Source organism: Grammomys surdaster, unplaced genomic scaffold (genome assembly GCF_004785775.1).
Source record: "Grammomys surdaster isolate TR1022 unplaced genomic scaffold, NIH_TR_1.0 166, whole genome shotgun sequence".
Classification (NCBI taxonomy): Eukaryota; Metazoa; Chordata; class Mammalia; order Rodentia; family Muridae; genus Grammomys; species Grammomys surdaster.
Genome location: NW_021604614.1, coordinates 8,829,680 through 8,855,568, shown reverse-complemented (window position 1 = coordinate 8,855,568; position 25,889 = coordinate 8,829,680). Strand labels below are relative to the sequence as shown.

Sequence of the window (25,889 nt, the reverse complement as noted above, 5' to 3'; positions counted from 1 at the left end):
ACATAGACATAGACATAGACATAGACATAGACATAGACATAGACATACATACATACATACATACATACATACATATATACATAGTTTTAGAAGATGCTTCCCACCAGGGCATGGACATGGTGAGTTGAGAGCCATTGGGAGCTAAGGAGAAAGGGGACCTGAGGTCTGAGTATGCAGACGTCACAGTTTTGCTCTGAGCAGCTGGAATGATGGGATCGCCTGGCTGGGATGGCAAAGTTACCGGAAGGAATAGATTTGGAATGTGAAGATCGTGATTTTTTTGGTTTAAGGCGTGCTGGTTTGAATTGTCTACTAGGCAGCCACGAGGAATGAGTGAGCCTGGAGTTCTGGGAGGAATTCCAGCAGGAAGACGCACATGTTGGGATTATCAACAAATAGATGGTATTTAAAGTCACAAGAAAGCATAAGATTGCCAAAGGAATTAAAGTTGGAGAGAGAGAGAGAGAGAGAGAGAGAGAGAGAGAGAGAGAGAGAGAACCCCACAGCCATTTCCAACAGAACATCGAACTATTCAAGAGACTGATAGGGAGGGATGGATGAGCTGGTTGTGAGCAAGGAAGAGAATGTGTTGTCCCAGAGCCATGAGTTTCAAGGGCATGCCAGGCTCTGTAATGATCAGTTAGCCAATGAACCAAAACTGATCATATTCCCATCTCAAGAGCTACCACAAACATGTCCAGTTAGAGACTCAGGATCCGTAGGATTTCACCAGGGTGACATGGTGATGGAGTCCATTCTCAGCTGTGGCAGAATCATTCCCATGAAAATCCTCCCCATCCAAGGCTCATGGGCCATAGAGAAAGAGTGGGTGGAAAGGATGTAAGAGACGGCAGGTGGTGAGGGAGGAGTGGCGTGAAATCACAATTTCTGAGTTGCTACACAACATCAGCTTATAGCAACTGTGGTTGCCTGCACATGACCAAGCTCATTGAAATTCTGATATGAGTTGTGGAGGGGCTCCCTACAGCCATACCTTTGGCTGAGGAGCTACTGGCAGTTTATGGCTGGTGAAAGAGGACACATCACAAGAACTGTGTCACTGGTGGTAGCCCATGTGTCAGTGGATGACTCATGTGTGTACATGGGAAGTGCTGATGGGATTCATAAAGTCATTGTCTTAGTTAGAGTTTCTATTTCTATTGCTATGAAGAGATATCATGACCGTGGCAACTCTTATGAAGGAAACCATTTAATTGGGGCTAGCTTATAGGTTAAGAGGTTTTGTCTATTATTGTCATGGCAGTAAACATGTTGGCACATGGGCAGACATAGTGTCATAAAGGTAGCTCAGAGTTCTAGATCCAGACTGGCAGGCAACAGGAAGAGAGAGAGAAAGACACTGGGCCTTTCTTGAGCATTTAAAACTGCAAAGCCCACCCCCACTGACACACTTCCCCCAACAAGGCCACACTTCCTAATAGTTCCACTCCCTGGTTAACAAGCATTAAGTCTATGAGCCTATGGGGGGGCATTCCTATTCAAACCACCAAAAGCACTAATAACAAACAATAGAGAGGCCATGACGTTTGGAAGCAAAATCATGGAGACAATAAGGGAAGTTGGAAGAAGTGATGGTGGATGGATATGATTAAAACAGAAACAATAATTAAAGAAAAAGACATTATGAATTTGATCAAGGGGGGTATATTGGAGGGTTTGGAGGAAAGAAGGGAAAGAAGTGATATAATTATATTTCAGTCTCAAAAATATAATAAATCAATAAAATACATTATATAAATGTATAGAAATTTCAAAGAACAAAACTGGATATGGTGGTACATGTCTTTAATCCCAGTACTTGCGAGGGAAAGGCAGGTGGATTCTGTGACTTCCGGGCAAGCTTGGTCTACACATCAAGTTTCAGGTTAGCCAAGGCTATATAGTGAAACCCTGTCTCAAATTTTTTTTAAACATTTTTACAAAAGAGATGTGTACAATGGACCAGTACAGTGGGATTTCCAATGAAAATGTTCTACAAGCTAGTTGATAATTAATATGCAACCCAAAAATGAGACATTCAGACCAAAAGCAACTCTTCTGTCAACCCTTACGTACAACAGTTCTATGGCTATGAATTGGGAGACTGACACTGGACTCAACATGGAAAAGATGATGAACCATCACTTCTGAGGGTGCTCAACATTGTATATTTAGACCCAGGAGGTTGCTGGGATAATACTGTGCTATGCTGTGGCCTTCTTAATCTCTCTCAGTAGGTAACCCCACTGCCAAGTGTCTTTCAGTTCGGAAGGATTGAAAGATGATCTCGGAAGAGGCCAGGGTGGGGTACACGTAGCAGGTCTTACATGACCTGTTATTTGCTCAATGTCTTCTGAAGAGCCACAGGCAACAACTGTGAGGTGTAAGTAGACGATATGGCGATCCATGGTCAGTGTTGAGAGGAAGATGCTGTAGGAAGTAGATGGCAGTGCGGTGCGTGAGACTGAGAACACGCTGGGGCAGCCTGGAGCAAGATGGCATTGGACACATGGGAAGCAGCATGGGAAGTGAGATGGTTTGACCACCGAGATGGGAGGTGAAATCAAGGTGTGCAGTTGGGCTAGAGATAAGGCCATGGGAAAGAGGACTCAAAAGGGAACTTGAGAGGGACAGACTGTCGATCATGTACTCAACTCTTCTATCACATGTCTATCTAATTCATGTACTATCTATCCATCCCTGTGTCCATGTATCCATGTATGTATGTATGTATGTATGTATGTATGTATGTATGCATGCATGTATGTATCTACTCATCCATCCATCTATCCATCCATCCCTCTATCCCTCTGTTAACCTATCTATTATCTATTCATATATCATCTGTCTACTAGATCTATCACTCATCTCCTTGTCACCTGTCTATCTCCATCTCTTTTTGGTTTATCTACCAATATCTTATTCAGACTATCATCTGTCCCTCTCTCTACCATCTATCTATCTTCTACCACTCTGTTTATTGTTTGATTATGCATCTGGCTATCATCTTATTATTTATCTCTGTTTAGTCTATATATCTACCCATTATTCAGTCGGTGATCTAGCATCTATCTATCACACATTTGTCTGTCAAATATCTATCTTTTATCTACTATTTATTCTTTATCTATCATTCATATATAGATATATATCATCTATCTATCTATCTATCTACCTATCTATCAATCTATCTATTATCTATCATCTATCTACCTATTATTGATGAATCATCTATGTATCTGTGTATCTATCTATCTGTTATCTATCAATCAACCTATCTGTTATCTATTGCTCTATCATCTATCTATCTATCTATCTATCTATCTATCTATCATACATCTATCATCCATTTATCTATCCATCTGTCTGCCATCTTTCCACATCTATACAGCTTCTGCAGCTATGTCATCTTTCGCTTTCTCTGATCCACAGCCATAGCCTTCTGAATTCTCTGCTTTTCTGCTCTGTGTGTAGGGAGGCCTGGCTTACCCAACAGGCTGTGCATCACTTTCCATCTCAAGAGAAGAATCAAAAAGCAGACGATCCCTGTGGAAGTGTTGTAGGGGGAGTTGAACCACAATGTGGAAAATATTAGGCTGTTGCAAAACATATTATGGCTGATCTTTCTAGCAGAATGTTAAGCTGGTGGGACTGGTATGGTGCTGTTTGGTAGACAGGAAGAGGGACCACTAAGACAGGAACATGCCACTGTTGCCATGGGCAGAGATGTCAGAAGCATGAGCTTTCCTTCCTGTAAGTTTCATGAATGTAGTCCTACTATGCTAGAAGTAGCTTTGCTTTGTTATCTTGCTTTGAAGATCAATATATCCAGAGGTTCCTCATCACCCAAAGGTGGGACTAGGCTTCTGCAGCTTGGTCCTCCCGAGGTGCACAGACATGCTGTATCATACATGTGTAACTAGGGGTGTGCTGGCTCTGCAGGTGCACATACATATCATTGTCCTGATGGATGAGAAGTATCAGTCTGGGAGTCCGATAGGCTCTTTCTAGTCATGTGATATTCAGTAACTCTTCTCCAGGAGCCTCAGTTTTTCCATATAAAGAATAGTCATGGTACAAACCCTCTTTGCCCTTGTTAAGACTCTCTTCAGCTTACTTGATAAACTCACAACTTTTCTGAGTAACTCTCTCTGTTTATTATGATTTTGTTAATACAAATGAAATTCCTTTTAAAAAAAATGACGGAATATTCTTAAAGATTTTAGTTTTATTTATGTGTCCTAGGGTCAGTATGTGTCATATGTGTGCAGTTTCTGTGGATGCCAGAAGAGGGCACTAGATCACAAGGAACAGGAGTTACAGGTGGCTGTAAGGTGGCCTGATGTGGGTGCTAGGAATCTTCAAGAACAACAAAGACTCTTAAATGCCGAATCATCTCTCCAGCCTACTCCCTTAGATTAAAAAACAAATCAAATTCTTAATTTGTATGTGTCGAGGTTAGAGTACATAACCTACAGTGCACATATAGAGGTCAGAGGACAACCAGAAGGAGTTGGTTCTCTCCTTCTACTATGTGGATTCTGGGAACTGAACTCCATTTGTCTGGGTTGACAAGTACCTGCTGAGCTATCTCAATGCCTCGCCACCACCAAGGATAGATGTTTTTCTAGAAAGAAGAAAGTCATAAGTGCCGTCCTTACACTCAGGTTTGTCTAAAGTATAAAAATTTCTACTTATTTCTGCGTTTTTAAAAAAATTTTTTTCAACACTGGGGATTGTACCCACAGTCTCCCACATAGGAGGTGATACTATTTCTCTCTCATGGTTGCTGCTGAAAGGTTGAGGATAAACTGAAATCTTTGAACCATGACTTGGAACGGTGCCTGCCATGTCTCACAGGGGTAGCTCCCAGGGATCCTCCCATAGGGCAGCACTCTGCTATTTAGAGTCCCGCCATCCCTAGTCTGAGAGACCACGCCTCCTGACTCCAGCTCATGCCTCGTGGTTTTGCTATTACTAAACCGAGAGTAGCAACTTTCCCATCTTTTTCATCTCTGTATGCATGCGTGCAGGTGCATGCGCATGCGCGCAGATACCTGGAACTCACTGATGAAGCCAGGCTACTCGCCCGTAAATATCAAGGATCTACTGTCTCTGCCTCCCAAGCACTAGGATTTCAGACATGCCTGGCTTTTTATGTGAATGCTGGGGATCTGAACTCAGGTCTTCACGCATATGTGGCATGCACTCTGCCCAGACACCCTTTTCTGTCTTTGCTGATGGAGTCATAACGTTTCCTGACAGTCAGGGTCATTCCATTGAACAGTGGATACACAGCTATTCACATGGGCATTGGGAATCACCAACCCAGCTCCTTTGACGGCATCCAAACAGAAAACCAGACAGATCAGAAACATCCCTCGTCAGAAGAATTAACAAGCTAGAAAGAAGGTAAGCGGTGAGCCAAAGCAAACTGGAATTGATTCTGAACTCTCGGGTGATGGTGGGGGAAGACATGATGAGAAGTCATTAGGGCTTCGATTGAAGGAGATGTTTAGATCAGCCTGGTACATGTTTGGTAAATCCCTTCTGATGGGAAGGTCACAGGTTACACATAAATACATTTCAGAGCATTAACTCTAGTCCAAGAGCAGTCTTCACCGTTTAATATCACCATCCCAACTCTAATTTAGCTGTTGACAGCCAGCTTTGCTGGATGGGCGTAGCTGTCTCACCTATGGCCACATTACAGTGGCTGGGAGGGTTGAAGGTGGGAACGCTGTGTTATAGCTACAAACGCTTGCTTTACTAATGAGGAGTGGCGGGAGAGCTCTTTCTCCACTGTGTCTCCATTATCTCGATTTCTCGAAGCATCTTTGCTGTAGGAACTAGTTTACTATTTTTTTTAAATCCTCCTCCCCCTTTTTTTAAGGTTTTGAGATTGTTAAGTGCTATCTTACTTAGGATTTCCATTGCTGTGAAGAGACACCATGACTAAGGAAACTCTTATAAAAGACAACATTTAATTGGGGCTGGCTTACACATTCAGAGGGAAACATGGAAGCATTCAGGAAGGCAGACATGGTACTGGAGGAGCTGAGATCTCCCTGAAGATTTATATCTTTATTGAAAGGAAGCCAGGAGCAGATTTGCCTTCCAGGCAGCTAGGAGGAGGGTCACAAAGCCCAACCCCACAGTGACATGCTTGTATCAACAAGGCCACACCTACTCCAACAAAGCCACACCTCCCAGAGGCAAGCATATTCAAACCACCATAAGCACATAAAATGACAAGCAGCTGAATCCTTCACCTAAGGCTTTGTTTTACAGTCACACACTTTGTTTTACTCTAGGGAATTTTCCAGGCCATTGTCCGACCTTCTGCATGAGCAACTGGCCTTTCTTCAGGTAGCCAACTACTTTGAATACCCAAGAGTTCATTCTAGCTGGCTTGTGACCTCGTCCTGTTTGGTGAAATGAGCCCAGGAAACCTGCCCCTGGACCAGTCAGGGGTCTTTGCTTGTTAGTAATTATGAGTGCAGCCTGGCTTGTCATAATCTGATTGATGGGTAGGACTCTATCCTTAAGAGATGACCAAGCCACCAATGTGCTGAAAATGCTTCTTAGACTGGGAAAGGAGTTTAAGCAATGATAGAGTGGGATCCAGGGAACTTGACTGAGCATATTGGATACCCCCACTACATGGAGTATGGTTCCCTGGGGACAGACACATCACCTCATCAGGTATGAGTTTAGCTCTCTGTTTAAGTATATTGAAGTGACTCTTGCCTACAAACTTCTTAAGGTGTGGCAGCTGACACCTGAGGCCTGATGAGTATAAAAACAGCTTGGGGCTGGAGCAAATGAGTAACTAGCTGATAGGAGATGGGGGAGCTTGGGAGAGAAGAAGGGGGCAGAAGGGGAAGAAGGGAGTGCTTCCCACCTTGTAGTGGTGAGAAGAATTAACTTGTAGGTCCATATTCATGGTCCCTTCTTTAAAGGGAAATGGAAATTGCCTTAAGGAGATGGAAGATGTGATGGAGGGGACAAGCCAGGGAGAGACAGAGGGAGGGAATAGGGTGGACATGACCAAAACACATTGCATATATGTACGAACATTTTTTTTAAAAAATGTACAACTATTTTTTTCCCTTAGGGTCAATTTCATAGATAACTCTGAAAAACTCTCCAGGGGGCTCCCAGCTTGTTTTGAAGGCTGTTGGAGCATTTCAGAGTTGGAGCCTAGAGGGTGAAGGTGAGTCTCTATGGGTGTGTGTGTGTCTTGGAAGGTTAACCCTTCTGTGGCTCTGCCAGATGCATTCTACCTCCTGGTCCTGTTGCTGGGTGAGGAGTTCCCATCTCACACTCTAGCTGCCCACCAGTCATGCCCACAATGGTGGAATGAAACATGCATGAAACCCTGAGCCAAAATAAACCCCTTTCTCTTAAGTTGCTTCTGTTAGATATTTTGCTACAGCAAAGTAATGAACACAGTGTCTCGGCCCTTTACTGTAAAGGACTTGTAAAAATACACAGTTGTTATTTTCCCCAGTTTTCATAAGCTGAAATGTTACCATCGCCAACCTCCAAACAAAAGCTAATAAAAGTTTGCCCAAATATTACTTAACTAGACTTTGCTTGCCCTAATATATCTAAACTCAGATTTCGGCATCCCTTGTAATTTTCTGTGTTCTTAGCACCTACCAAAAAAATTATACTTATTGGAAAATGTTATGTTAAAGAAAAAAAGTTACAAAGGTCAACACGAGTAAACCAATTGATAAATTTAGACTGATGTTTTGCCCCAAGAAAGTGACACGGTTGATAAATATATGCATGTACTGGTTTCAAAATATTTTGAAATTGATTCTTACTCTCACTAGGAAACATTTTCACTTTTGGATCAACACATGGTTGCCAACATGATCACAGATGGAGGCATTTACTATTTCAACTTGAACCTGGATGGTCTGTATCCTGATATACTTTGTAGCTATTGATTGGTGAGCAGTGAGTGACAGGTACTGTGTGTCAAAAAGATCAAAGCTGGCCATTGTTTTTCCTTATTTGGGTTTGGTTTTCATGTACTCTACATTGCCTTCAAAGACCTGATTTTCTTTTATCTTTTCTTTTTAAAATAATGTGTATAAGTGTGTGTGTGTCTGAATGTGTGTTTTCCATAATTTTGAATTTGAGTTTAGGTATTATCGTTTGAATGAGATGTACCCTCCACAGGCTCAAGTATTTGAACAATAAGTGGCACCATTTGTGGAGGTTCCACAAGGAGTAGAACCTTGCTGGAGGAAGCACATCACTGGAGTCAGGATTTGAGGGTTCATAGGCTTACTCCAGTTCCTGTTCTCTCTCTGCTTCCTGAGTATGGATGTAATGTGACCAACTAGCCTCCTGTTCCTGCTTTCTCTTCCTATTACTATGTCTTCCACACCTTGGACTCTGACCGCCTTGAACCATAAGCCAAAGTAAACCCTTTCTCCATGAGGCTTCTTAGGTCAGAATGTTTTACCACTGCAACAAGAAAGTAACTCAGACAGGTGTACTCTGTTGTAAAATACAGATTTCATAGACATGAGATGGTAGTGGGCTTGGTAGGTAGTGGGAGCCCCTGAAATGCACACAGGCTTTCCATGTAATGCATTTATTCTGAGAAAATTACCTTACCTTCTGGTGCTGGCTACCAAGATCTGCACACTGGGGGTGGGTCTGCAATTACATAGTAAGTATTTCATTCACTGCTTTCAGCAAGTGATACCTGGAAATTACAGCCTATCCCTTGGTATCAAAGAGTGGGCTTCAGGTACTCCAAGGAGCTCTCTAATCCACAGATACTCAAGTCCCTTCTATAAATGGGTGCAATGTGTACACCCAGCTTGTGCATAACCTCTGAGAATTTCTTCTATTCTTATTTATGACATGCAATTGAAATCATCCCCCCAGGCATGGAGAAACAAAGAGAGGAGGGAGAAGACTCTCTATTTTTCCTTTCTCTGCCTTAAGTTTTTCTTTTCCCATTGAGCATCTCTTTATTGGTTATTACAACACCAAAAAGGGGAACGATGGGTCCACACTAATTAGTGACAAACCCCAACCAACAGCTATTCCTGTGCTTGTGGACAGAAACAGGACACACAACATCTGCACTAGAAGGGCTGCTTGAATACATTAGGATCCACAGAGGAGAGATGGACAATTATAAGAAAGCATATTCAAACCCCAAGGTAAAAACCCAGACCCCTTAGAAACAGGGTCTTTTGAACTCTGGGAGCCCTTGAGGAGCCAGTAAACATTTATGCCTTCGGATGAGATGTTTTCCCTGCCTTTAACTTTTTATCTTATGGAGACAATAAACCCACCAGGCAACCAGTATCATACTGCACAACAGGTGCTGTGTGAACAGTAGTTACACATCAGTACATGGGGGCACAACTCCATAGAATGCCTGTTTGTATTCTGCACACATGTAATGCTGTCTGTCTGTATTTCATACACATATAATGCTTTCCCCCACAACACTGGATCCATAGACAGCTGGCTATATCTGCAGGTGGAGAACCTTCAGCCATTCATATTAGCTCTTGAGTCTATTTGCAGGTCTCTTTCTCTAACAACTATTGACTCTTTTGCCATGAGGCTCATTCATTCAAAGGTCTTTACCACTTGTAGACTGAGTCTGATCCTGCCTAGTGGATACCACCAAAGTGGGAAATGAAGTTAGACAAGGACCAGGGGGTATCAAGGCAGCTAGGATAGCTAAATTGCCTGTGGGAAGAGCCTTCTGAGGGCTTTAAAAAGATGGGAGGGGGGTCTTCATGAGAGTGTTGCATTAGGGTTTCACAATCAACAAACTTGAGACTGAGCTGTCAAACTGCAGGTCAACAGAGAAGACTTGGGAAAAGAGAGATGGAACATACAACATCTGTCCTGATTTTCTGAGTGCTATGAAAATTCTCCGTGGCTGAAATTGATAGCAAAGCCACCCACAGTCATTGCCGTTAAGTGCTTTTACTCAAAATAGCATTGGTTGATTTTTTTCTAGTTAAAAAAAAAACCTTTCATTTTTTTTCCTTTTGGTTTTGATTTTGAGACAGGGCCTCAACTATGTAGCCTGGCTGGCCTAGAACTCATTGTGTAGAGTAGGCTGGCCTCAAACTCATAGAGATCCATCTGTATCTGTCTCATACTTGTATTAAAGGCATGCACTATCAGAGAGTTCACTTTTTATTTAAAATATTTATTTCATTTATTCATTTGTATGTGTGGGGATGCATACTGTGCTGCATGTATAGAGGTCAGAGGACGACTTTTTGGAGTTGGTTTTCTTCTTCTATTATATGAATCCCTGGGATCAAACTCTAGCCAACCAACTTGGCTATAATCTCCCTTACCTGCCAAGCCATCCTGCTAGTCCCTGTTTCTTACATGAAACCTTTATTCAAGGAGGACAAAAGTCACAGAATCATCCGGGGTCTTCTTCAGCCTCTAAGGGAGAAACTCAGATATAGATAAGATAGGACCGTGTCCATATTAGCCCAGAGACTAGTGTGTTGATACCAGAAACTGGGTAGTAAGCCACACAGTTAAGAATGGCTTTGGCATTTTAAGTGATTAAAAAAAAATCACAAGCAGCAAAATGTTTTATGACATGTGGACATTACACAGTCACGGTTCTCTAAAGTCACAGAACTTATGGGTAGTCTCTATATAGTAAGGGAATTTGTGGATGACTTACAGTCTGTAGTCCAACTCCCCAACAGTGGTCAGCAGCAGCTGTGAATGGAAGTCCAAGGATCTAGCAGTTGCTCACTCCCAAAAGGCAAGCAGGCAAAGAAGAGAGGATCTTCCTTACTCTAATGTCCTAATGTAGGTCTCCAGCAGAAGATGTGGCCCAGATTAAAGATGTGTATCACCATGCCTGGATCTGGGACTTGGTTTTTCCCAGATGACCTTGAGCTCAGAGATCTCCTTGCCTTAGTCTCCTGGGATTCATAGCCACTATGCCTCAAGATCTCCATGCCAAGATCCAGGTCAGAAACTTGTATCTCCCAGTCTCAAAATCAAGATCACAGGTGAGCCTTCCAATCCTGGATTGTAGTTCATTCCAGATATAGTCAAGTTGACAACCAGGGATAGCCACTACACACAGATTTTCGTTTTGGCGCACATAAATAGCTTTACTAGAACTCAGACCCACCACTTTCTTCCAGGTTTAGGGTAGCTTTGGGACTCATGGGTGTAGGTTGAGTTGCTGTGATGGAGACAGTATGGCATGCAAGATTGAAAATATATACTACCTATTGCTTCACAGAGTGCATTCACCAACTGCCATAGCTATGTCCTGAACATGGAAAGTATACCCTATTTAAGGCTCAGAAAATAACGGAAACATACAAGGCCCAGGAAGTAAGTGAAATAAGACTTACAAGGCACTGCTCTCAAGATTACACACATAGTTACAGTTGCTAGGGAGAAAAGACAGACTGGCCCCACTACCTCCTCGCATGGATGGCGGTTTCATATATTGGTGCCTCTATTGACTGGATTCTTTGGTTATGCAGCTATCTTTGAGTCATCTATGCTCCTTTGAATAATCCCTCACCCCTGCCCCATAAATAAGCCCAATAAACTATCATTTCACCAACTTGGACTTGGGTGGAATCTTTACTTTGGTTTGTAACTGGTCCCCTCCCTGGAGGTGAGTGGACATTCTTGTGTCTCCCCGTAAAAAGTCCTACAATACCAGCCCTATTATGTCAACCCTTTTGGAGCTGAACCTATTTTTAAAGAGCATTTTCTTAATATTTTAGTTTTAGTTTTACTCATGAGAGTGTATGTGTCAGAATGTCTATGTGAGTGCAGGTGCTCGCAGAGGCCAGAGGTTTTTGGATGCTCTGGGGCTGGAGTTATAGATGGTTGTGAATCACAAGATGTCGGTGCTGAGTCCTGGACTTGGGTTCTCTTCGAGAGTAGCAAGTGCTCCTAACTGCTGAGCCATCTCGCCACTTCCCCAGTAAACATTTATGCAAGAAATAAAACAGGGTTTTACTTAATTACTCTGAAGTTAGAACCATAGTGAGAACTACGCCACAATCCACTGATGCACATACTTAAAAATCAATATATGATTTTAACAGAATTGGAAAACAAATAACTTATCGGTGAACTTATATTGCACCTATCTGAATACATACATTGGGGACAGAAATTATTCTATAACTGTGCTTTTAGAGCTCTGCACTGTGATGTGCTGTAAATAGCAGGAGATGACTAGGTATTTGGGTGGGAGTCACAGACACCACAGCTGATATTACCGCTGAATTGAAAGAGTTGGTTGGCAGTAGCTGACCGTCTTGACAGGGCTCACAGCCATGGTGATAAGTGGTGGTCACCACCATAAGGCCTTCTCTCTGTTCCCATGTTATATTGGTTAGTTTCTGTCAACTTGACACAAGTTAGGGTCATCTTAGAAGTGGTAACCACAATGGATAAAATGCATCCTTCAAGTGGCCAATGGGCGAGTCTATTGGGAACATTTTCCTGTTTGATGATTGATGTGAGAGGGTCCAGCCCACTGCGGGTGGTATCATCCCTGAGCAAGTGAGCCTAAGAAAGCAAATTGAGCAAAGCATGAAAACCAAGCCAATGAACAGTGTTCCTTCACAGCCTCTGCTTCAGCTTCTGCCTTGGCTTCCCTCACTGATGGACCATGTATAAGCCAAATAAATCTTTTCTTTCCCACATGGCTTTTTGTCCAGTGCAGAAACAGAAAACAAGCTACAATACTTACCAAGACCTTCTGTCTGATAAGATGCTGGTGAACAACAAGACTTTCTGGTACAAATCCAGAGGTGTAGCACAGGACAGGAAGACCAACATTAGACTCACCGTGGAGAAGAAAATCAGTTACTGTCTCACCTGCTGCATCCCCTTATTCCAAAACTTCAGAGATACCCTGTCTAGTCTGGTAACAACTGACACAACCATTCAGATTTACATTAATCTTTAAAAGTTCATTGTTTGGCTCTACCCTGTTAGCATCCAGAACTTGATGTCATTAGACATTGCTGTGGCTGCCATATTGGGTGGCTAAAGCTTCTGAACATTGATCAATCATTATATCAAAAAAAAATCATTATGTTTTTACTCTCCAGTCCAGTCTCGCGATTGATCTTTGCATCAAACGTCTTGTCTATTCTCTAAGCAAGACCCGGTATCCCTATATAGGAAACACATCCTGAGCCACTCCATGTGACATCAGTATCACCATAGTCATTTTTGTCTGAGCTGCCATGCTTTTATGGACAAGGTAGCATTTCTGTTTCAACCATTCACCTCTCCTCTCCAAGTCATATTCTCACCATGGCCTTCAGAGTGATATTTCAAAAACAGATCCTTAGCATCTGGCGGATGCTTTAGTGGGCAAGAGTTCTTGCTGTACAGGAAGAAGGACCCCAGGTTGGATTCCCCAGTGCCCACATAAAAAGCCAGGCATGGCTGTGGGTCTCCATAACCTCAACATCGATCCTGAGGTCCTGAGAGCACACTGGCCATCCAGTCTAGGGGGAACAGTGAGGTGGTGGCTCAATGAAGAACTACCTCTAAGTCATGAAGTGAAAAGTGGGAGAGGAAGACACTGGTACACACACACACACACACACACACACACACACACACACACACACACACCATATACAATAGACAATGAGTCAGATCAGATTCAAGCATCCAGAATCAGAAGCTCTGCTCCATGTAGCAAAGCTGGTAAGGATATATATCCCCTATTCAACTCTCGCCAGCTCTGACCTCAAATCCTGGCACTGTCTCTCCTGTTCACCTTCTCAGCTACTTCAGACTTATGCCATTCAAAATATTCCAACTGGCCATTTTTGGGGTCATGGTCTCTACTTTTCCTTCTTCATGGGCATCTAGCACTCCTCGTGTCTTTGTGCAGGTATCACCCGGGCAGGTGCCCCTGTCACTTGATTCTTCTCCTTCACAGTGTACTGCTGGGTTTCCTCTGTAGCATGTGTTGGTTCTGAAAACACCTTGCTCAATGATTCTTGACATACCACCTGCCTCTGCTGTGTGGAAAGAGTGTTCTTCTATATCTTTAAGGCCAACATCAGTGCCCGGCACTCAGTGGAGACCCTGTATATGTCCCCTGAGTGGCGTGTGCTATTGTGGTGCATATGAAATGAATCACATCATGAGCAGTTGTTTGCATGTGGTTATACAACAGCCAGAGCTGTAATAACTGCGTGGCCGTCAGTGACGGCGTTGCTCTCCTGCGTTCATTTAGGATCACGTACCCACAAAGGCACTGTGGATCCGAAACCACCTTCCTGCTAGTCACCTCTGGAGAGGAGAGTCCATTAAGTAAGGAGCGCCAGAGGCAGCTCAGGGAACAATGATAAGAGAGCTGTGGCTCTGAGCGTAACAAAAAATTCATTTTCAGATGGCTTCTCTGACTTCAGTATGGTTTCTCAGTTTCCTGTTGTATGTGTACTTCTCTGAATTTGCATTTCCCAGGATCGCTTTCAACAGTGCACTTATCCACACCCCCCTTGAACTTAATCAACATCCTGTCTTTTTTTTACAGATCAACATCTCCCCTGCTGCAACCAACATCTTCCTCTTGTACAAACCAACGTCCCCTTGTACTGATCAATCCCCACCCTGCATCTATGAACCATCTCTGCTTGTGCTGGTCAACATGCCACTCCACTAAACAACAATCTCTTGCATGAATCAACACTTGCCCCTTGCGTCTATCTTCGCCTCTCCTTGTACCCATCAAGACTTTTTGTGCACCAACCAACACCCCCTTGAACTGACTGATACCCCCACATCTATCAACACCCTTCCCTTGCATGGATTAACATTCCTTCTTGCACTAATCAACACCCCTTTCTTACACTGCTCTATACCTTCTCTGTTCTCACTGTGGGTGAAGCATAGTTGGCAGGTCATCAGCCTGGACTCTGGACTCTGTCCACCTAGGATCTAACTTGGCTTTGTGCCTTCATTGTGTATCTCGAGGATGGATTTGCAGACTCTACAGTGTCTTCATTTCCTCTAGAGGTGCCAGGGGCAAGTGTTGATTTGTGCAAGAGGGTGTTGTCAGTGCATTAGAGTGTTGACCCACAAAAGGGGAAGTTACTCATAGATGCAGGGGTGGGTATTGATCAGTACAAAGGACTATTGATTTGTACAAGGGGAAGATGTTGGTTGTAACAGGGAGGATGTTGATCTGTATAAGAGGAGGGTGATCATTAGTTCAAGGGGGGGATTGATAAGCACACTGCTCATGGGGATCTTGGGAAATATGTCTCCGTCTGTGTAGGGAATGTGGGGGAGAGCAGTGCCCAACATTCTGAGGCATGATGGAAATCCCACAAGCTAAAGTATGTTCCAGAGAACGTAAAGCCTCACCTGGTACCCAAGCAACAGTTAAGTGCTGGCTCTAATTATCCAGTTCTGTTTGGGGAACAGTGGCCATGCAGCAAACATAAAAAGTAATAAGGTGCCTCGGAGCAGCCAGTTTCCTCAAGGGCCACGGCAGCATCTTAATTTGCACTTAGTGGCAGAAGAATGAAAATGAACGTGGCGGCGTGCTCTGCCTGGTGACTGGATTTTCAAATAGTCTGAGTGAAACAACGGAGGGGCGCTGGTGTGTTAATTAACAGGCTGACATGGGAAAAGAATAACCACAGAAAGTCAAACAGAAAGAGCCCAGAAGCTGCTTTTATGCCCCGAATAAAAGGAATTCTCATTATTGGAGCTGGGGACGGGGAGGGAAGCTTTCTTTTATAATCTAGGGCTCTTCCCCAAGTACTGAGCTCAGTAGGGTATTGCTATAGCTTGCTACCTATGCTAATTTTGGGACTCCTGACCTCCAAATGATGACTGTGTTTGCTCTACAGACTGTTCACAGATGTTCATACATGATGAGCCATGAGGCTTGCTTTACACATGTCTTTTGGGCATCTATGTAGGTAGATGTTGTGTTTTCTATTGAGTGGAGAGATAAGAGAATACCCTGGACTGAAGGCCATAGGAGTCCTGGGAGAAAAAAGACAGAAAGAGGGGTGGCCTAGGCCAGTGGTTCTCAACCTTCCCAATGTTGTGACCCTCTAATAGAGTTCCTAATGTTGTGGTGACCCCCAACTATAAAATTATTTTCATTGCTACTTTATAACTGTAATTTTGCCACTGTTATGAATCACACTGTAAATATCTGTTTTCTAATGGTCTTAGGGAACCCCTTAGAAAGAGTTGTTTCTAAGGCCCCCTTTCCCAAAGGGGTCATGACCCAAAGATTGAGAACTACTGTAGTAGACAGTCACTTCCTGTGGATTCTGACGGTAAAGAGAAGGTCAGTCAATGTAACATCTGTTTCACTTAATGACAGAAATGTACTAGACTGAGTGACATTTTCAAAAATGCATTTCCTGAAAAGTTTTTAAGTTAAAATTTCGTGGTCCTGAAAGTGTGAGGAGGTTTTGTCCACTTGCTCCATAGATGAGAATTTTGGATAGTGTTAAGGACACACGTGTTAGAGAAGATGGTGACTTTCTTATAACCCAAGAATAATCCATACAAGGAAAAAAAACCTGACATTCTGGATGCTGGAGGGACAGCCCAGCAGTTAAGAGCACTGGCTGCTCTTCCAGAGGACCTGGATTGAGTTTCCAGTACCCACATGGAGGTTCACAACCCTCTGTTCCACGGGATCAGATGCCCTCTGATGACCTCTATCGTTACTATGCCTATGTACACGCACACACATATACACATGTGTACAATACATAGACACATCCTCATCCATGTTGTCACATATAATATATAAATATATTACATTAAATATTATTATCATGATACAAAATGTTATATGTAAATATAATATACTACAATATATATCATTAATATAATATATAAATATATATTAAATATATTATATATAATTATGTATATTTACTTACATGAATATTTATGTATTATAAATATATACATGTAACAATATATAAAATATTTATACATATTATAGATAGATAGATAGATAGATAGATAGATAGATATAATCTATCCATATATCTTTAAAAACTCTTAGCATTTATCCTTCAGCCAAGTTCATGTACAGTCTGGCTGGACAGAAGTCGTTGGTGCCTACTTATGTGCTTTGTGCAACTCGTTGCCCCCACTCTTTCATTCCTTCTGATGAGAGAAAGGCATTTAGATATGAAAAACAGTGTGCCAGAAGCCATGCACCACCCTGGAGCTAGGCACCACGGAGGAGCCTCCCAGCTCTTCCAAGAAATGCAAACAGCACATTTAGGAAAGTTTTTAAGAGAGATAATTAAAGGACAAGAGGACCAGGAAGCTCCATCAAAGTGATGCTTAGCTCCTCCTAAAGCATCTCAGGTTCACCTGCTGCTGACTATGGAATCCAACCAGCAGAAGCCAGGACTCGCTTGCTGTCCTTCAATCTCAAGAAAATATCAGCACCCACAGAGAATCTCTTGAGTGTAAACATCAAGGAAGACCTTTGCAATCAGGTGGCATGGCAGGTGTATCAAGAATTCCTGCAGGTAACATACTTGGGAAAGTCAGAACCTGTTGCCAAGCTGTGCTCTACGAAGAGAGGATACCTGTCCCTCTTGATTCCTTGCTCTGAAACTCCATAAAGTCTACAAACTCTGAAATACCCCTTTCCCCTGGACCTTCAAGGTTGACGGTCACATCTGTGCCTTGATGTCACTACAACTGCCATGAGACATCACCACACCAAACTTACAGCCCTCCTCTGATTATTGTCCAGGGTGATGGTCTATCTGTTCCGACTTATCTCTGGGTTGAGTTTTATCTCAATCCCCAGATCAATAATGCTCAGTATTAAAATGTCAGAGGTGGAGCTGAGACAGAAGTAAAACAGGAACCTGGTCAGGAGATAGATGCTGGATACTTGTTCTTCCCAAATTATCCTTATACCAAACTGACAGCAATACCCACAATGGCATCCCTCAAAATGGCCTCTCCCAAATGAGTGGAAATAAGGGTTCATTGAATTTTGAAGAGCACTTATTAATGAAGTTTTAAGGACTCACTGCCATGGTGCCTCCAGCACAGAAATGCATGCCAGTGTCTCTGTTGCTAAGGCCTGGAACAAGCTCAGAATTAGTTTTATCTGAAGCTCAGGAGGTAATGATGAGAAGTCGCTACCACTCTGGAGCTGTGTGCCATGGAGGGGCCTCCCAGCTCTTCTGAGAAATGCAAACAGCACATCCTGCTGTGTGGTCACCAGACACTTAACAGAAAGACATGTGTTTAGTGAGCTTTTCTCTAAGAATTTCCCTCCCCAAGGAGAGAAGAACACTTCATCTTTAATACAGCAAAGCATAATGTTTTTGAATATTAGACTCGTAGAAATTCATGATCGGATTAAGAGAGCATAAAAGCTTTCAAAGCCCTGGACATGTGGGAGACTTTGTTTCAGCTTAAAGATTTCCTGGAGGTGCAATTACAGAGCCACTTAGAAGCAGGGGTGTGACCTTTGCCCTACACAGATCTCTAAGCTTTCATGCTGTTACAGTAGCACCTGCATTCAGCACCATCTTGTTTTATGTTTGTTTTTATTCTCTCTTCTCTGGATGTGCTGTGTTGGCATTGTATTATTCATGGGTTTTGTAAGAAAAAATAAAGCAGGTGTGTATTTTCTTCTTAGAATTCATTAGGAGATGAAAGATTTCAATTATGGAAAAGATCGATAGACTTGGCCACAGTAAAAATTAAACAAGAGCTAGGAGCATAGCTTAGCTTTAGAGCACCTAGAATCCCCCAGTGAGGGCCTGGGGGCGTGGCTCAGTGGTAGGACCCCTGCCTAGAATCCTTCAGTGAGAGTCTGGGGATGTGGCTCAGACACTGAGTACTAACTTAGTACATACAAGGCCGTGGGTTCTGTTCCAGGGTATATATCCAAAATCCTCTGCACTACCCCCTAATGTGTGAAATTAGGAGGCAAAGAGCAAATTGGGGAAGAATCCATGTGACACATCAACCGAAAAATGGATAGACTAATATACAGAAGGAGAAAGAGGATTTCTACTCAGCATCTACTAAACTAGAATGTAGGAATAGCTAATGCCGGCAAGCCCTATCTTAAAATGCGATTTCCCCACTTTGTACAACTATTTAGCTTTAGAAAAAAAAAAGAAGTTGAATTTTCTGTAGGACAATAAAATGGGCAAAGGACAAATATTTAATTATGAAATAAAAAATGTTTCCCAAGTAGGACACATTAAGGAAACACTGAGATAAGATGTTTGCTTAATAAATTGTCTATTTTTTTTAAAAAAATTAATATTCTCTGTTGGCAAAGTTGCAGGAAAATGGGTATCTTTACACACAGCAGGTAGAATTGTAAATTAGTTAAAACTTCCCGAAGGCAATTCTACAGACATTACAAAAATGTATTACAAAATTACATATCCTCTGACTCACATCCTTGAATTAAAATTTATTTCTAAAAGTTTACCTCAAGGGATCGGTGAGAGATACGTGAAAAGATTTCTATATCAAAACGCAAGCCATAATATATTTTATAATAGAACACATCTTTGTAGTGTTGTAGAGTTATGTTAGGGAGTTTTAAACACATGGTTTATGACTGTTCTTCTTCCACTCCTATTTCTAACGCAGAATACTATCTGAGCACCCAGCAGGAGCATGTGTCTCAGATGTCTGCTTTTCCTCCATTGGGACATGATCAGCTACATGATCAGGTCTTAGGCATTCTTTATACCTTTCACTGCTATGTCTACCTGCCCAGGCAGATATTTTCTGGAAAGAACATCACACTTCCTAGCTTCCCTTGCCACATGGGTGAGTTCTTGGCTTAGAGAATGGATACAAAGTGTTATAATCAGTAAAAGATCACATCTGACTCTGGTCCCTCAGTCTTCTGGGTACAAGGTAGACATGATTTTTATAGAGTTAAAGACAACTGAGACCCTGGTGGGTATTGGGAACCGAACTCCAGTTCTCTGTAGGAGTGGTATGCACCGTTAATGGCTGAGCTGTCTCTCCAGCTCCAACATGGCTGTTATTAATTTTGGGTCACAGGGATAAATAATATGTTCAGGGACATTCAGCCACTGGATGGAACATCCAAGCCACTGAGCTACCAGACAAGTTCTACGCTGGGAACACAAAGAGAGTAAATAGAACAGACATCAAGCCCAGCAGACTAGTGTGACAAGGTCTTCTGTAGAGCCGAGAACAGACCCTAGCCTTTTGTTTCCCCTTGCCCCACAGTTATGCCTATACATGTAGCCAAAACACTTCAGAAGAAACAAATAAGCCCATGCAACTCCCCATGGGCCTCCCTGCAGTGATTTCTCACAACCTCAGACTCCCAACTCTTCCAGTTCCATTTTGGCATGCATGCCTCTAACTTCAAACCCGCATCCTGGTCCAGAGATCTATTTCTCCACTGGATATCCCTCAGTGAACGTACTAATTAGCAGATGTGAGGCCATTTTATAGTGGTAACACTCCCCAAGTAAAATATGATTTTATTAACTAACAAACACAGACAGCAAAATGCCCCAGCTATGAGATGGGAGGGGGGTGGGATCAGAGCTCAGAACTCACTCTTGGACCCAGAGATGGCCTCTTAGAGAGACTGCTGGAGACTCACTCCTCAGACCCACAGATTTGAATCTAGTTAATGTAATCTAGTTAGTTCAAGGATCAATGATGGCTGCCTGCTGCCTGGCTTTTCAGATTGAGAAGTACAGGGCTGTGAACAAGCCCTTTCCTTAAGAATTTACAGCCTTGCTGAGGAATGACCTTTGTATCTTGCTGTCAGTAATAAAATAATCATAATAGTAGATAGTGCTTATTATATGTCTGCAAGAGGCTGAAATTCTTGTAAGGACCCATGAGTTATTTATTTATTTAGCTCAAGTTTTGTTTGGTTGGGTATTGAAACCAGTTCTGGCACACACCAGGCAAGCAAGCACTTTACCATGAGCTCCAGCCTCAGGACCAGTGATTGTTTTAGCCTCATAATTAGCTACTACTTTCCAAAGAAGTACTTGAGGACCATGTAATGTATGTTTGTTTGATGTACTGGTTAGTTTATTTTGTTTGTCAACTTTATTCAAGCTAGATTCTATGAGAAGAGGGAATCTCTGTCGAGAAAATGCCTCCATCATATTGGCCTGTGGGCATGTCTGAATGAAGTGGAAATTTCTGGTTTCTTTGGAGACTCAGTTGTGTTATGTGATGTTTTTCTGGAAGCTGTCTGATGAGAGGATGTTTTGCTGTGTCAGACACTTGAGAGGGCGCGAATGTTTGGAAAGAGTGTAAGTAGAACCCAACTGATGCTCTTGCATTGGTTCACCTTGCAACGCTTCGCTGTTCTTCACTGAACTTTGCTTGTGGTGACTTTGTAGAGAATAACTCACCAAAGAACTTGTCATGGCATCTCAGCTGATTCTTGCTGCTTCCATGGATGTGTGCCAACTTGGCATAACTTTGCAGTTCCTTCTGGATTGAGTGGTTGCTATTGATTTGTGTCTAGTGTTTGCCAATTGAACTGGACTGCCACTACTGATTTGTGTTTGATGTTTTAGATTGGACTGCTGATATCCTGACAACAAAGATTGGAATCGCCCCAAAGAATGACTTCTAAAAAGGTTCATATCCCCTTTGTCCTGCTAACCATCTTTCTCCCCTACCTTTGGTCAGTGGGCTAGAAGGGAGGTTGAAGTGTTTAAGAATGTTTATTAAAGTAGGTTTTGAAAAATCTTAGCCTATTATCTGAGAGGCATCTTCTTGATTGATGACTGATATGGGAGAGTATAGGCCATCATGGGTGGGGCCATCCCTGGGCAGGTGGTTCTGAATAATTTAAGAAAGCAGGCTGAGCAATCCATGAGGAGTAAGTGGGTGAGACGTGTTCCTCCATGGTCTCTGCTTCAGTTCCTGCCTTGAGTTCCTGCCCACAATCCCTAAGTGATCAACCATAAGTTTAATTAAAATAAATCCATTCTTCCCCAAGTTGTCTTTGGTTCTGGTGTTCATTACAACAGAAGGAAGCAAACTAAGACACATGGCTTTTAAATGGGGAGAAGAATTGAGTTCTGTTTTCCTGTGTTACAGGAAGGTGGCTAATGCCAGTGAAAGACAGTAGACCCTCAGCACCAAGACGAACATGTCCTCGAGCCCTGTTCTTCTCTTGTGGAGATAAGGACTCTTTGCAGGGCATACTCCATCACCTTTCAAAACCTGTTCTCTTTGTTCCTTGTGGAAGTGACAAGCCACCAAGATGTTAATGAAAAGAGAGTCCAGCCTTCTGTGAATCCCAGTATGAGCACACAAACACTTAAATCAAGCCCTCTGCACAGCTGCATAAGTTTGAAATCATTAAGTAACTTACATTATACCATGCATGTTCAATGCACCATCCATCATATTCATTTAAAGATAGGCTCATAACTACTACCTGGACTACATTTTTAAAATGCAATTTAAAGAGTATTACTTAGAACATATACAGGGGGCTATTGGCAATGGGCTTCACAGTCCCATTTTTGTCCCCATTTTGGTGCTTGCTGATTGACATCCTTGACCCCTAAGCTCGGATCACAGCACAGGGATTACCCATTCCCAGTTCCGCAAAGTGTTCTCTTACCATGGCTAGTGGTATGACTCCAATCAAGTCCTTCTGGCCCACATAGATCTTGGACACTCCCAGGTCAGAAGTGATCTCTCCTGGGTATTCAACCTGCCATGTGACTAGCTGTGTGGTGGGTGGGTCACTGGGTGCTTCGACCTCGATATCAATCTTCATGACTTCGTAGAAGGCATCATCCACACTGTGGAGTAGAACGAGGGAAAACAGAGGTAAGCAATTGAGGTGCCGAACTCACTTGTGTCAGAGTGGAATTTCGCTGGCACCTGTGCTTGTATGCCCCATGCCTTGGGCAATTAAGGGCAAACCACCATCTACAAGCTTATCAGCCCTTGCCAGGACTCTGCTATCATCATTTAAGGGTAGATCCTTCTTATGAGCTATTCAGCTTCCCTAGGACAATGGCTATATTCTCCACTCTCTAACCCATGTCCCACCAAGAATGATTCTCTCCTGATTTCCCAAAACGTCTACGCTGGCTATGTTCGTCTTATTTTAAAGCCACAGTCCAATCAATCAGATGTACAGAATTTTAAGGATACTGTGGCTTCTGTTCCACTGATAGAAAGGCAGCATTGAAGGGATATAGAAGACACACAAGAATGTGGTCTTAGGGGTCAGACCACTGCTGATAAACACGAAGAATTCATCAGGTATCATCTGGCAACAGGAATGGTTTTGACAAATGCTAGTTGCTAGACATCTAGACATCTGAGTTCCCATAGGCATGCCTCTGAAAATGGATCTGGGGTAGATGACCAGAACTATTTTATCAGCCCTTTGCTCCTCTCATTACCTGGCTAGCTCTGTCTCTTCAGGGTTTCTTTTTACTAAAATGTCTGCTCTTCTGTGTGACAAGTGAGAAAGAAAATGGGTTCGTGTCAGCCTTTCTTGAGGATGAGATGAAAGAAATGTAGGTGAGAACTCGGATGGGTTAGCCGAGAGGGGCTCTTAAAGCATCGTTAGTGAGCAGACATGTCTCTAGTGACCCAAGTTGTACATCTTCACAGAAGTGTCTTTGAACACTGTCATTTACTGTCATTTATTATTATCAGCTGTGCTTTTTTTCATAGAGGACTGGCTTATGGAACCACGTCGATTACACCATCCAACATGCAATCCCTCACGGGGAAAGCTCAGGGAGAACCACTGTGAACAAACAAGGTTAAGATGGCTAATTAGAGATCATGAGATTGGATGGACAAAAGCCAAGATAAAAGCCACCAACACAGAGACGAGAGGAAGAGACAGGGAGAACAGAAACAAGGAAGGAAGAAGGCACCACACACACACCTTCTTGCATGCTGAGATGCTGTTGCTGGCCCGGGTCTTGTTCAGAGTCAATTCAAGGACACTGGATACCAGCTATCACTAGAGCCCAACAATTTGGATGCTGGAAGCCTAAATCAGAAGCTGAATTCAATGTGTCAGAGGGGATGGGCAAAGCACAGTAGACTGAGGAATCTGAAATAGGGAGATCTGAAGTGTACAGCCCACTCCCACTGGGTAGGAAAGGGACCAGGATTGGTAGAAGTATAAGCTGAACTCAGTGCAGGGTCCTGATGGGCATGGTAGATGCTTAACAGTATACACAGAGGTAACATCAGCAGAAGGGTGATTTGGTAGTTTCCTCTCAACAGCCTCCATCTTCCCTAACATGCCTATCACTAGTAAAGTCTTCCCAGAGCATGGAAATTTTATTGTGGATGCTGCAGCATGGGGTGTGCTATAGTTAATCTGATAAACTGGAAAAAGCAAACACAGTGGACCTCCACATGCCCTCTGAGCCTCAGGTATAGAGATGCACTGCCGGCATCACCACCAAAGCATCAGAGACGGGGGTATAATTTACAACCTGAGGCAATCAGAGAGGGAATTCTGGCAGGCCATGGTCTTTGACTTAATTTGAATGCCCAACACCAGCAGCCTTGCCCTGTCAGCAGCAGGATAAGGTACACCTCCCAAGCTGGAAGAAGTACAGACTGAGGATGCACTATCTTCTGTTATATTTTATTTTTTTATAGACAGGATACTGCTGTGCAGCCCTGGCCAGCCTGGAACTCTTTATGTAGACCAGGCTGGCCCCAAACTCAGAAATCCATGTGCCTTTGCCTTCTAAATATTGAGAATAAAGTTGTGTGCCACCAAGCCTCGAGATTTTATTATCCATTTTAATTTTTATTGGTTTTTAATTTTATTTTTGTTTATCTACTTACATTTTGGGGTTACATGTATTTATTTGTGTGTGTGTGTGGTATGGAGTGAGTTATATATGTGTATGTATGAGTGTGCATGTATGAGTGTGTACATGTATGTGTATGTGAATGTATGTGTGTACAGACATGTATATATGCGTGTATGGTGTGAGTATGTGTGGTACATATATGTGTGCATCATCACATACATGTGGATGTCAGAGGAAGTTCAGAGGTTGGATTTTTCCTTCCATTACATAAGCCTTGGGAATAAGACTTGGGTTTTAAGGCTTGGCAGTTATGACTTTATCCACTGAGCCCTCTCTCTCCAGCTCTTACTATTTGAATTAAAATAAAATTTGTTAACTTTTTGATTAAGTTTATAAAGTCTCCATTTCTGTCTTTGTTTTATTTTAATTTTTCCCAATGCTGAGGACTGAACCCAGGTCCTTGCCCTTTCTAGGCGAGGGCTCTGCCACTGAGCCACTGCCCTGTTTCTCCTTGTTTTTTCTTATGAGTCTCCTGATGAGTTGCCATGTCAGTTGCAGATGAAGTAGACTGCACCTGCACAGGTCCCGGTAATAATAGCAGCATGGGAAGATGCTGTGACCTCTCCCTGTATCCTCGCAGTGGTCCTCATCAACAGCCCTAAAAACCAAGAAAGCAGGGACCAATATATATATATATGTAAATTTAGTTTTTTCGAGACAGGGTTTCTCTGTGTAGCCCTGGCTGTCCTGGAACTCACTCTGTAGATCAGGCTAGCCTCGAACTCTTGAACTCAGAAATCCACCTGCCTCTGCCTCCCAAGTGCTGGGATTAAAGGCTTGTGCCACCACCGCCCGGCGGACCAATATATTTTAATTGCTAAAACAAACCACTCTTCACTAAGTTGCTAATCAAGAAATGTCTTGTAAAGTTGAGGGAGAAATAGGAACATTTCAAGATAAGCAGAAGTTGGAAAAAAATGATGTCAATCAAGGAGGTACTGCAGACAATGAATAGAGGAATACTATAGATGC

At 42.7% G+C, this 25,889-nt stretch overlaps 1 protein-coding gene across 1 annotated transcript in view; it reads right to left on the bottom strand.

Moving 5' to 3' along the window:
* Tmem132d (transmembrane protein 132D) overlaps nt 1-25,889 on the bottom strand; it is a 626,423-nt gene that overhangs the window by 162,841 nt on the left and 437,693 nt on the right. The window contains exon 4 of the mRNA XM_028766177.1: nt 22,673-22,856. Within this exon, the coding sequence (XP_028622010.1) occupies nt 22,673-22,856 (184 nt within the window). The remainder of the gene's footprint in view (nt 1-22,672; nt 22,857-25,889) is intronic.